At 37.5% G+C, this 13,523-nt stretch overlaps 1 protein-coding gene across 1 annotated transcript; it reads left to right on the top strand.

Moving 5' to 3' along the window:
• Nucleotides 1-12,317: 12,317 nt before the first annotated feature.
• On the top strand, nucleotides 12,318-13,005 carry LOC104249401 (glutaredoxin-C9-like). The gene is made up of 2 exons (XM_009805825.2): nucleotides 12,318-12,444; nucleotides 12,602-13,005. The coding sequence occupies exons 1-2, from the start codon at nucleotides 12,330-12,332 to the stop codon at nucleotides 12,988-12,990; spliced, it is 504 nt and encodes a 167-aa protein (XP_009804127.1). The 5' UTR covers nucleotides 12,318-12,329; the 3' UTR covers nucleotides 12,991-13,005.
• Nucleotides 13,006-13,523: the final 518 nt, after the last annotated feature.

Consider the following 13,523-nt stretch of genomic DNA (forward strand, 5'->3'; position numbering starts at 1 on the left):
AATATCAATACCAACAGTAAATTAAGAGAAAGTCATGAAGGAAAATTTAGAATCTACAGCAAAGCAATAAGGAACTCGCAGCCAATCTATAAACAATTTATATTATCTATTGTTGCGGCACGCAACCCGATCCAAAACATAAAAACACTGTTAGGGCGTGCAACCCGTTCCATCTTATTTATCACTGTTGCAACTTGCAACCCAATCCAATTATATCATTGTTGCAGCGTGCAACCCGATCCAATTATATTATTGTTGCGGCGTGAAACCCGATCCACATATACAGTTCAATACCAATTCACAAATAGAGTCCCGACAAGGGATCAATAAAGAACAACACTATCCTGACAAGGAAATCGATAGTATAAGTAAATATATCCCGGCAAGAGAAAATCAGCTATAACCAAACTTGTTCCAATATCTAACTACCTCAACTAGCACCAATGTTAAATTATAAGTAATTTCCACGGGAATAATCATAATCCTTGCTCAACACAAAGAATCATCAACTTAGGCATTCGTACTATTCATTAAGTACACAACAATTTCAATTTAAGACTCACGGTCATGCTCAACACCAACGTATAGATACTTGTCACCATGCCTATACGTCGTACTCAACAAGTAACACGTAGCAAATAGGACACAACTCCTAATCCCTCAAGCTAAGGTTAGACCAAACACTTACCTTGAACTTCCACGGCCAACCCAAGCCTCAAACACCGCTTTTTCTTTTGAATTTGGCTCCAAATCAATTGTATCTAGACATAATTGACTTAATAACATCAATAAACGCTAAACAATCTAATTCCAATGCTTAATTATAGATTTCCTATCATTCTTCCCAAAAGGTCAAAATTGACCCCGGGCCCGCTTGGTCAACATACGAGGTTCGGACAAAACCCGATCACCCATTCACCCACGAGCCTGAATATATAATTAGTTTCAAAATTCGACCCCAAAACGAGGTCTAAATCCCAATTATACAAAAAGCATTAACTCTACCCTTAAGAACACGATTTAAGTCTAGAAATCTAATGGGTGTTAATGGAAATTGAAGAAAATGAGTCTATGATTACATACCTATGGATTTATAGTGAAATTCCCTTTCAAAAATTGCCCAATTTGGAGTTTAGAAGAAGAAGTTATGAAATTTTGGTTAAATCCCGTTTTTTTGCTTCTGTTTTAAAATCACTGGATAGGCCTTCATCGCGTTTGCGATAGTCCTGTCGCATTCGCAATGAGTGAGGCATAGGTGACCTTCCCGTTCACGGTCTCCGGCTCGTATTCGCGGAGCTTTGACTCCTCGAGCCTTCGCGTTCGCGTAGAACAAAACTGTGAACCCCTCCCACAGGCCATTAGCCTACGCGTTCGCGAGTGCCTGGACGCGTTCGCGAAGGGTACTCCCCCCACAGCCTCGCGTTCGCATCCCAAGCTCCACATTTGCAAAGAACAAATTGACACTTGAGGAATTTGCCTTATGCGTTTGCGAGTGGGACCACGCAAACGCGAAGCACAAAATATCTGTGCACTAAGAGCAGCAAAAACCTGCAACTTTTATGAGTTCAAAAACCTTCCGAGACCTATCCGAAACTCACCCGAGCCCTTGAGGCTCCAAACCAAACATGCATACTAACTCAAAAACATCATATGAACTTATCCGTGCGATAAAATCGCCAAAATAACCTCTTAAACAACGAATTTAGCATAAAAATCTAAGAGAAATCTCAAAACTTTCAAAGTATGAATTTTCACAACTACGGGTCCGAATCACCTCAAACGACTTTCGTTTCTTACAAAATTTCATAAACTCATCTTACTTCACATATAAGACCTGTACCGCGCCCAGAACTAAAATACGGGCCTGATAGCGTCAAATTCTAAATGCATTTTATTTCGAAAACTCATAGAAATTTCCAGAAAATAATTTTCTTTAAAAATTTATTTCTCGGGCTTGGGACCTCGGAATCCGATTCCGTGCATACGCCCAAGTCCCATATTTTTCCACGGACCCTCCAAAACCGTCAAATCACGATTCCGGGTCCGTTTACCCAAAATGTTGACCGAAGTCAACTGAAATCCATTTTAACATCAAGATTTATCATTTTTTATAGTTTTTCACAAAATGGCTTTCCGGCTACGCGCCGGACTTCGCACGCAAATCGAGGTGATGCCGAAAGAGGTCTTTAAGGCCCCAGAATGCAGAATTCATTTTAAAAGCAAGTGATGACCTTTTTGGTCATCATAATATACTAGTCTTCTAGGGGCTAGTATGTAAATATTAATTGTTACACAAGTGTCACGACCCGGAATTCCTACTTCCGGTACCGTGATGATGCCTAATATTTTACTTGCTAGGCAAAACAATGTTAGAGAACTGTTAGGTCAATTTCTTTCAATTTCAATAGATAAAGTCAATTAAGCCAAAAATAAAATAAAACCGATTGCGGAATAACATGAATGCCCATTAGCTACTACAATAACGATCTGGAATCACAACTCACGAGCTTCTAAAATTTTCTACAAATAAAATCTGAAAGAAATACAATTGTTTTGAAAGAAAAGAAACAGTAAAATAAGAATAATGGAAGGGGACTTCAAGGTCTATGGACGCCAGCAGATCTACCTCGAGTTTCCGAAGAAGAAGATCCAAGCTGCTCCAACTCACGGACAGCTAGGGCCGGTACCAAAATCTGCACAAGAAGTACATAGTGTAGTATGAGTATAACCGACCCCATGTACTCGTAAGTGTCGAGCCTAACCTCGACAAAGTAGTAACGAGGCTATGACAAGACACCTACATAATAAACCTATGCAATTAACAGTATATGTACAAGATAACAACAAATAAAAGCTAGACAAGTAATATCGGGAGGGGACATGCTAAGGAAAATACAAGATACGAGAGATACAACGGAATGATAACTAGAACAGTCAATATGCCTTTAACCAGTAAGCACAATTAAACACAATGAAGAAAATTGCACGGCATCACCCTTCGTGCTTTTACTCTCAATCTCACACTGAAATAATAATACTGCACGGTATCACCCTCCGTGCTTTTACTCTTACTCACAGTATAAATAAATAGAAATGGTACGACATCACCCTTCGTGCATTAACTCTCATAGCATGGCACGACATCATTCTTCGTGCATTAACACTCACAATATGGCACGACATCACCCTTCATGCATTAACACTCTCCCTTACCACATAACAATGAATAAGAAATAATAGGGAGATAGGATCAACAAGTACAAGCCTTACTTCAACAATGGTTCCAAAGTACCAATCTCAACTTAGAATCAATACTCAACTATCAACAAAAGCCCATAAACACGATAAGGATGATCAATTTACCAATTAACTAGTCTAAGCATGGATAACATGATTAAAATAAGCAATAATTACAAGAAATAAGTCCCACTCGCATGGTTTAACCCGACCACAACGCATAAGTAATCTTCACCTCACATATACGTTATACCCAACATCTAAACATATAGCAAATAGACAAATAAATCCTAATCCCTCAAGTCAAGGTTAACCACGACACTTACCTCGCTCCAATGACTAAACTCAAAGATCAACCACAACTTTGCCTTTCAAACAAACCTCCAAACCAATAGAATCTAGAAAATTACCAACCAAACGATTCAAATTAAGCCTTAGGAACTACCCACGATTGCAAAGATTCAATTTAAATCATTATTGAAAAAGTCAACACTCGGGCCCGCTTGATCCAAACCTGAAATTCGGACCAAACTCGATTACCTATTCACCCCCGAGCCCGGTTATGTAATTTGTTTTGGAATCCGACCTCAATTCGAGGTCCAATTCTCATTTTACAAAAGTTCCTAATTTTATCCAAACCCCCAATTTCCACCATGAAAACACAAGATTTTCGGTTGAAATCTTAGGAAAAGTAATGAAAGAATGAAAGGAACTAGTTTAGAATCACTTACCAATGATTTAGGGAAAAAAGTTTTTTAAAAACTCTCCTCTAGGGTTTTCTTGTTTTGAAAATTTGAAGAATGAGCAAAAATCCCGTCTAAGTCCCATCTGATTAGTTGCAGAAGTCGCATTTGCGACCTGGGGTTCGCATTGCGAAGAATCCGTCCCAATTGCGAAGACCTTCACATTTATGCTTTTTTCCACAAATGCGAACATTGGCTCCCCGCAAATGTGACCTCCTGATCACAAATGCGAACTAAGGCTGGCCTAGGTACTCTTCACAAATGCGAAGATTTTGCTCGCAATTGCGAGCCTGTCAGCATTGGGGATGTTCGCAAATGCGAACACTGGACTCGTAATTGCGAGATCAGACACCAGTTACAGAAATTGCAGAACCAACTGAGTTCTAAGTCCAAATTTCACTCCGTATCCTATCCGAAACTCACATGAGCCCTCGGGGCTCCAAACCAAACATGCATACAAGTTTAAAAATATCATACGAACTTGCTCGCCCAATCAAATTACCAAAATAACACCTAGAACTACGAATTGAATACAAAATCAAATGAAATTTTCAAGAAAACTTTGAAACTTCTATTTTCCTAACCGGACGTCCGAATCACGTCAAACCAACTCCGTTTCTCACTAAATTTGACAGACAAGTAAAAAATATAGTATTGGCCTATGCTAGGTTTCGAAACTTAAATACGGACCCGATATCCAAAAAGTCAACCATTGGTCAAACATTTTAAATTTCAACGGAGTCCGATAACTCGGGCTAGGGACTTCTGAACTCGATTTCAGGCATACACTCAAGTCCCAAAACATGATAAGAACTCATTGGGACCATCAAAACATGAATCCGGGGCCGTTTTCTTAAGAAACTATTTTATTTCGAGTTTCTGTACTACTATTTTATTATGCACTAAAAAGTGCTTCAGTATTTCGTGACTTTTTGAAACAAGCACGATTTATAAAAGAGGGACCTTTTATAATCGACACTTAATGAAGAAGACGTCTCAACGTCATAATGGTGTAAACATACAAAAGAAGAAATAGGAACACACACGTTTCTTTGAATAACTTTGAGGAAAGTTTTGTATCATTCAAACTTTCAAATTATATAATGCTTTACATGTATTTAAATATCATCTATAACTCTTTTGTAAATGTTTTATTTACAACAGATTTGTAAAAAATTCAAGGGTATATCTTGCAACCCATGATTAAATATTGCGTTTAACCTAAACATTCGTAAGATTTTGAAATTTACATCTACGAGTGTATTCTTCACATGCATTTGAATCATTTTTGGTTCGTGACTTTGCTCTGAACCTTCGATTTGTTGGGAAAACCTTAGGCTTGACTTGAATTCTAATTTTTTCAGTCTTCTTTGCCTTCCTTTATATATATATAGTCCCCAAGTGTTGGAGCTTTGAAGTATGAAATCTCGAGCACTTGATTATTCCTTCCATGTGGTCCTTTTCCTGAAAAAGGAAAAACATACTGGACTTGGAGGTATATATAATTTAGATGATGACTGCTTAACCCTTTATATTTCCATCAGAAAGGTTGTAACCTTAGACCGGGAATTATGTTACTTCCGCGTGTCTTTCAGGTCTAATATCATTATTTGGTGTGGGATATCTTTTTGCCTATCATCTAAAATTGTTAGTATAATTTTAACTGTACAAAATAAAAATTGTAATTGAGCGATACCTGACCGTGGGTATTTCTTTTGCTTAGAAATAGTAATTCTTCAAATGAACACCATTCCAACTCGAGGGTAGAACCTTTCCATCCATGGTTTCTAACTCCTAGGCACCTTTTCTAGCGATACCTTGAATCTTGTAAGGTCCTTCCCAATTTGGACTCAACTTTCGTATATTGCCTGCTTTCGTTGATTGAAAAACTTTCTTGAGTACGAAGTCCCCAATCTTGAAGTACCTAAGATGAGCTTTCCAATTGTAATATCGCTAAATAATTTGCTTCGGCGCAACCATCCTTATCAAGGTTGTTTGTCTCCTTTGTCCAAGCAAATCGAGATTTATTCGCATCTCCTCCTCATTTGATTCCTTGATTGCTTGGGTGTATCTCGTACTTGGTTCACCTATTTCAACTAGAATTAAGGCTTCAACACTGTACACAAGTGAAAATGGTGTCTCTCCCATACTCGTTTTTGCTGTTGTTTGGTAAGCCCACAAGACTCCAAGTAACACTTTCGGCCACTTACCTTTTGACTCTTCTAGCCTTTTTTTCAAGTTATTAATATTAACTTTGTTTGTTGATTCAGCTTGTCCATTGGCCACAGGATGATAAGGTATTGAAATAATCCTTTTAATATTCCAACTCTGAAAGAATTCTGTGATTTTCGTACCTATGAACTGCAGACCGTTATCACACATAATTTTTTTGAAACCCTAAACTGACATACGATGTTTCGCCAAATGAAGTCCCTGACATATTTTTCTCGCACCTGTTTGAAGGCACCTACTTCTACCCACTTAATAAAATAATCAGTGAGTACTAATAAAAATTATACCTTTCCTTTGGCTTGTGGTAGTGGACCCACGATATCCATCCCCCACTTCATAAAAGGCCACAGTGCAACAACCAAATGTAATAACTCTTCTAGTCGATGCATGTTGTTACCATATCTTTGGCACTTGTCACATTTGGCCACAAAGCTTTCTGCCTCTTCTTTCATTTTTGGCCATTAATACCCTGCTCTAGTTAGAGTTTTTACCAAGGATCTTCCTCCTACGTGATTTCCACAATGTCCTTCATGTACTTCTCTGATCATATACTCTGTTTGAGAAGGCCTGAGACACCTTGCTAAAGGGCCATCGAACATCTTTCGATGTAAATTGCCTCGATCCAAATAATAACGAGCAACTTTTTGTTGAAGTGATTAAGCCTTTTTCTTATCTTCAGGTAGAATTCCGTACTGCAAAAAATTAACGATCTCGTTTCTCCAATCCTAGGTTAAATTATTGAAATTTACCTCATTTTTATCTTGGTCAAGTGTCGAATGAAACAAATGTATTATAGAAGCATTTTCTTCATTTGTTACTTCTACAGCGGATGCACGATTAGCCAACACATCTACTTAGCCAACACATCTACTTCGACATTTTCTTCCCTAGGTATCTGTACGATTTTCCAAGATTGGAATTGTCTGATCAAATCTCGTGCCTTTTCCAAATATTGTTGCATCCTTGCCTCTATAGATATATAAGTCCTAGGCATTTGATTAAATACGAGTTACGAGTTGCTTTTGATTATAACCTGCTCTATTCCGAGCTGTTGTGTCAATTCTAAACCTGCAATCACAGCTTTATATTCTGCTTTATTATTAGTAATAGGATGACACTTTATGGATTGCCTTACAGTTTCTCCCGTGGGTGGGATTAGAATAATGCCTAAACCCGCTCCTTTAACATTCGAGGAGCCATCGGTAGACAGGGTCTAAGTACCTGGATTAGACCCGTTAAATACCTGCAATTCTTTTTCTGCTTCTGTTACCATCCCTGGGCTAAAGTCAGCCACTAAATCTGCTAAAACCTGTGATTTTATCGTAGTTCTAGGTTGATATGTGATGTCATATTCACTTAGTTCTATGGCCCACTTGGCTAATCTACCTGATAACTCTTGCTTATGCAATATATTTCGTAAGGGGTAGGCGATCACTACAGAAATACGGTTACATTGAAAATAAAGCCTTAATTTTTAGATGCCATAATTAATGCTAAAGCAAGTTTTTCTAAATGAGGATATCGATTTTCAGCATCTAGTAAGGACTTGCTAACATAATAAATTGGAGATTATTTACCTTTATCTTCTCGAACTAGCACTGCACTTACCGCCATTTTTGACATAGCGAGATAGATGAGTAGCCTTTCACCGCCCTTTGGTTTAGCCAGCAACGGTGGGTTTGATAAGTATATTTTCAGAGTTTTGAGCGCTTGTTGGTATTCTTTAGTCCATTCAAATTAGATTTTCTTTTTCAATACTGAGAATAACTTAAAGCTTTTTTCGGAAGATTTAGAACTAAATCTAACCAATGCTGCTATCCTACCTGTCAACCTTTGCACTTGTTTTTTTACTCGTGAGTATATTCGGTATTTCTTCAATGGCTTTAATCTGCGCTTTACTATAATTCCTCGGTTAGAAACTAGAAAACCTAAAAACTTACCTGAAGACATGCCAAATGCACACTTTTCAGGATTTAACTTCATATTGAATTTGTGGAGAATTTGAAAAGTATCTAACAAATGTTGAATGTGATCCCCCGCCCGTGCTGACTTGAATAACATGTCATCAATGTAGACTTCCATGATTTTTCCCAAATGTTCTTGAAACATATTTTTTACTAACCTCTGGTACATGGCGCATTCTTTAGACCGAGGGGCATGCTTTTGTAACAGTAAGTCCCCTATCTGTAATGAAAGAAGTTTTTTCCTCATCTGAAGGATCCATTTTTATCTGATTATATCCTGAATAAGCATCTAAAAAACTCAACAATTCGTTCCCTGCAGTTACATCAATTAGTTGATCTATGTGTGGTAAAGGAAAAGAATTTTTGGGACAAACTTTATTTAAGTCAGTATATTCTACACAAACTCACCATTTACCATTCTTTTTGGGTACCACTATAGTATTAGCTAGCCAATTAGGATATTTTACCTCATGGATAGACCCGATTTTTAAAAGCTTTTGTACCTAATACTGAATTACCTGGTTTTTGAAGGATCATTGTTTCCTTTTCTTTTGTTTGATAGGTGGATATATTGGATCTTCATTTAGCTTTTAGGTCATCGCCTCCGGTGGTATACCTGTCATATCTGAATGCGACAAAGCAAAGCAATCTGCGTTAGCTTTTAAAAATTCAATTAACTTACTTTTCATCTCTGGGCTCAGGTTGGTTCCGATTAAACTTTTCTGTCTAGCCAATGTATAAACAACACCACCGCTTCAGGTTCCTCAGTTGTTGTTTTGATGTTTTCGTTCTCTTCTGGCTCTTGAATAGTATCAGGTCTTGAGTCTACATCGGTTTGTCCATCTTCGGTTGAAGTTTGAGTTGTTAAACCCTCAAAAGAATTTTGTAATTGTTATTTCACATCTGCAACGTCATTTTGTATGCTTGAATTCACCACTGAATTGATACTTCTAGAAGCCTACTGATCACCACGGATTTGCCTAATTCCCATTGTGAAGGGAACTTAATAACCTGATGTAAAGTAGATGGAACATCATCCATCTTGTGAATCCAAGGTCTGCCAAGGATAATATTGTACGCCATATCCGTATCTATTACTTGAAATTTCGTATCTTTAAGAACTCCTTCTACGAATGTGGTGAGTATTATCTCCTCTTTTGTGACAATGCTTAAATTGTCAAATCAGATAAGGTATGTGCATTGGGTACCAATTTGTCATCAGCTTGCATCTCGTTTACCCCTCTTAAAAGAATGATATTTACAGAGCTACCCGGATCAATCAAAACTTATTTCACATTAGTATAATGTACAAGTAAAGATATTACCAGTGCATCATTGTGTGGAATCAACAAGCCATCTGCGTCTACATCATCAAATATTATATTGTCTTCTTCCAAAACTTGGCGAACGCGCTTCCCGTGGGTGATTGTGATTTTTGACACCTTCTTTGCAGCCGTATATGTCACGCCATTGACCTTCTCCACTCCGCTTATGACATTAACTGTTCTCTTTGGTGACAGAGATTTTGGTGGCTCTTGTCTATTCTTTATATATGCTTGCTTACCCTTCTCACTAAACAAATTGGTTAAGTAGCCTTGTTTTAATAAGTGCTCTACTTCACATGTAGCAATTTGTAATCTGCTGTTTTATAGCCGTGATCATTGTGAAACTCGTACCAGAAATTAGGGTTTCTTATATTTGGTTCAGTCTCATTTTCTTTGTCCACCGCACCTTATCTTCCATGCTTCTTAAAACAGATACCAACTCAAATGTGCTAACATTGAAACTGTAACCACCAATCTTCGCTTTTGAACTTCTGTTGTTGTCCTGCGTATCTCGCGTGTCTCGCTCCTTTCCAAACTTGGACGACGAACCTGAATCTCTATCCTTTGATCTGGAATCATACCTCGAGTTCTTTTGTTTTGAACGTGAATCCCTTCCTACTGATCCTATGTAAGGTTCGTACCTGTTCTTACCAAACCTTTTTTTAGTTTCTGGTCGCCTTGAACATACTCTTTCATCTCCCCAGGACTGAGTGATAGTATCTTCTTCTATCCGCAGCTTCGTGTTATACCTGTTGTAAACATCATTCCAAGTTGTTGCAGGGAATTATCATAAGCTTTCTTTGAGTCTCCTCATGGCTTCTGAGTTTTTTCATTTAGATTACTTGCAAATACCATAGCGCCCAATTGTCAGGTACATGTGGTAACATCATTCTTTCACGTTGGAATCTATCTATGAATTCCCTGAGTAGCTCCGTATCTCCTTATTTTATTTTGAAGATGTCTTCCATCCTCTTTTAAAATTTTTGAGCTCCAGAGTATGCTTTTATAAATGAATCTGCAAGCTCATCAAAAGAATCAATGAAATTTTCAGGTAAAAGAGAATACCATGTTAGTGCTCCCTTTGTGGGTGTTTCACCAAATTTTTTGACCAGCACTGATTCAATCTCTTGCTTAGTTAAGTAGTTGCCCTTCACGCCAGTTGTAAATGCAGTTACATGATCTCGTGGATCGGTTGCCCCATTATACTTCGGGATATCGAGCATCTTAAACTTTTTTGTAATAGGCAAATGAGCGGCACTTGGCTTCCAGGGTTGTTGAGAATATTTATCCATATCCACTCTTTTGATTATAGATGGAACACCAGATATCAGCTCTATGCGATTGTTCTGCTCCTTGAGTTATATCTCAGAAGTTAGTAAAAAACTTTGTAAATCAGAACTAATTGGGATACCTGACCCTCCATCGCGAGATTCGCTGGGAGTTCCTCCACTGCCTGAATTAGTGAGTCCTGAGCGTGGATTCTCTATGGTTGCGGTATTATTTGGAGGCGGAGTTGGTGGTACAGGTGGTATTCCGCTAACGAAAGCTTGAAGAGCATTGTTCACGTGTTCTGCAATTAGTTGCTTCAATGCATCATCAACATTTTGATTGTCTCCTTGTTGAGTATTCACATGTGATGTTGATCTGTCAGGTGAATTGTTTCGGGAGTGTCGAGGAGAATTTTGAGGTGAAGGGATTAGGGTGGCATTCTCTTGATGATTCTGTTGGTTCAACTGGTCTTGCTGGTTTTGTTAATTGTTGTCGTTAGTGGTCGACATGATTTTTTAACAGAAAAATAAAATTGAAAAGTGAAAAGATTATCAGATTCCCGGTAACGGAACCAATTTGTTTAACCAAAAATAGAAATTTCGGTCAAAGCCTATTTTTAGAAGTACTCGGGTTACTGATAATCAAGAAAATCAATATTCTCGCAATAAGAAAGGAAATAAGAATATGAAATAGCAAATTAATCAATAAATAGCAAAAGAAAATAATTGTATTCCAATAATAATCAGAATGTGTCTGTACAAATGATATCTCTTTCCTTTTTATAGGAATCTATGAGTATAACGTCTTTCCCCTTTTATGACCGAATCATTATGAGCATTAATGACATTAATGAGATGTTATAATTGGTAATCGTAACTGTTCATGAAGATTCTGTAATGTTTGAGATCATTCACGCTCATTAATTGGTGATTCACGAATTTTTCCTTTTTTCTGTCTCGATTCATTCCGTCGGTAGCTCTTCATGTAACTGTTTAAACTTGAACGACCATATCTTCTCCTCTCGTGGGTGATTTGCTTGTATCTATTACGACTCGTGCCTCTTTTAATGCATTTCTCCAACTATAGTTTTCTTAATGATCCACGTGTCTTGCCTTATCAGCCATTCACATAAATTCACGTGTAATATTTATATTTACCAATACACATTATGTGTACTTTTTTCCAACACGATAATACATTTTACTTATACGTTTTAACTTTTCACCGTCCAAAGTTAAGGTACCACTTATTTGCCACAGTGCCATACATACTTGGAAAATTGACTCCTACAATTCTTTAGTATCGTGTGGAAACTTCCTTTCATTTGAGGCTTTCCATAAGTCACCACTTGGAATTTTTCGCACAATATTAAAGTATTATTATAACGTATTGAAAACGTACCAAACAGTAAACATGACGTTTATTGTTTCGTCACAGCCGTTGACGTTAGGGCACTACACCACTTTCATTCACCTCTCTCCTACAACCAATTATATATTCACCACTTCCCTCTCCATTTCACTTCCCTTTCTCTCCCTCCCCCCACCCCCAAACCCACCATGCAACGATCTATACCATATAGAAATTGGCTGCCGTCCACCACCACCACCACTACAGGCGGAAGCTCCTCCACCACCTCTAGTGGTGGTTCCACCTTATTTGAGTCATATTCAGGTGAACATAGAGACAAATTCAGAATTTAAATTTAGTTAGTTCAATTTTAGATTCTTATCACTGAATTTATTTGCACGTAAGAATTTATTGACTTACTATATTATTTTTTAAATTTTTTAATGATTTTCACATGTATTTCTACATTGCGCCTCTGCAGGTGAGAGCAACGAAACCTACTCTAATAGCAAGAGAAATCAAGATAAAAACTCAGGCATCAGTACGGGCGTGGCAAAATTAGTATCAGAGAATGCAATAATTGTCATAGCGACACGTGGATGCTGCATGTGCTATGTCATCAAGAATTTGCTACTAGGGTTAGGTGTTAACCCTACGATTTTTGAAGTGAACAAGGAAGATGAAGAAGATGTGATGAAGGAGTTGTCGAGAATTGTGGGTGGCGATGAACAAAACGGCGGCGGAATACGGCAGTTTCCGGTGGTTTTTGTAGGCGGAAAGTTGTTCGGAGGACTAGAAAGAGTGATGTCTACACATATTTCTGGTGAATTAATTCCAATACTTAAAGAAGCTGGAGCTTTATGGCTTTGACTTAAGTCAATTATATATTCTCTTGTCTGTCTTTCGTATATCTTAGGTAATTAATCATTGACAGAAAAATCAGGAATTTTCTTACATCCCACTTTTACTCCATCTTGCTTAGATTTTTCAGTGGAACTCGAATTCTACTTTTTTTAATCTTTTTTTTCAAAGGTAAGATAGGATCTTTTAAATGGAAAAAAGTTGAATAAAAGATTATGATGGCAAGATTCTTTGTATATGATGAGAATAAGATTATTGCTAAAATAATGTATTATTAATCTTCGAGAGGGAAGGTACAACACTAGGAGTATCCATTATTGTCCAAGTTAGGCACTTGGATTAATCATTAATATCATTCGAAGACCTCCATTTACCATTTGTTGACTTTGACTTTTTGGCATTTTGCATATTATTATAGTCAATAAAGAGACAATGACTTATAATCTTGATCATGACATGCTAATTTCGCTTTTTTCTTCTTCCTCTGTCAAGTAATTTATTATAACGTATCCCGTATTCACACGTGGTTTAGAGAAGAGCTG

This window comes from Nicotiana sylvestris, chromosome 8, assembly GCF_000393655.2.
Source record: "Nicotiana sylvestris chromosome 8, ASM39365v2, whole genome shotgun sequence".
Lineage (NCBI taxonomy): Eukaryota > Viridiplantae > Streptophyta > Magnoliopsida > Solanales > Solanaceae > Nicotiana > Nicotiana sylvestris.

Excerpts from the sequence above, each read along its gene's own strand:
- LOC104249401 (XM_009805825.2), top strand. The coding sequence starts at position 12,330 with ATGCAACGATCTATACCATATAGAAATTGGCTGCCGTCCACCACCACC. Across the intron at positions 12,445-12,601 it reads CTTATTTGAGTCATATTCAG|GTGAGAGCAACGAAACCTAC; the intron begins GTGAACATAGAG and ends GCGCCTCTGCAG.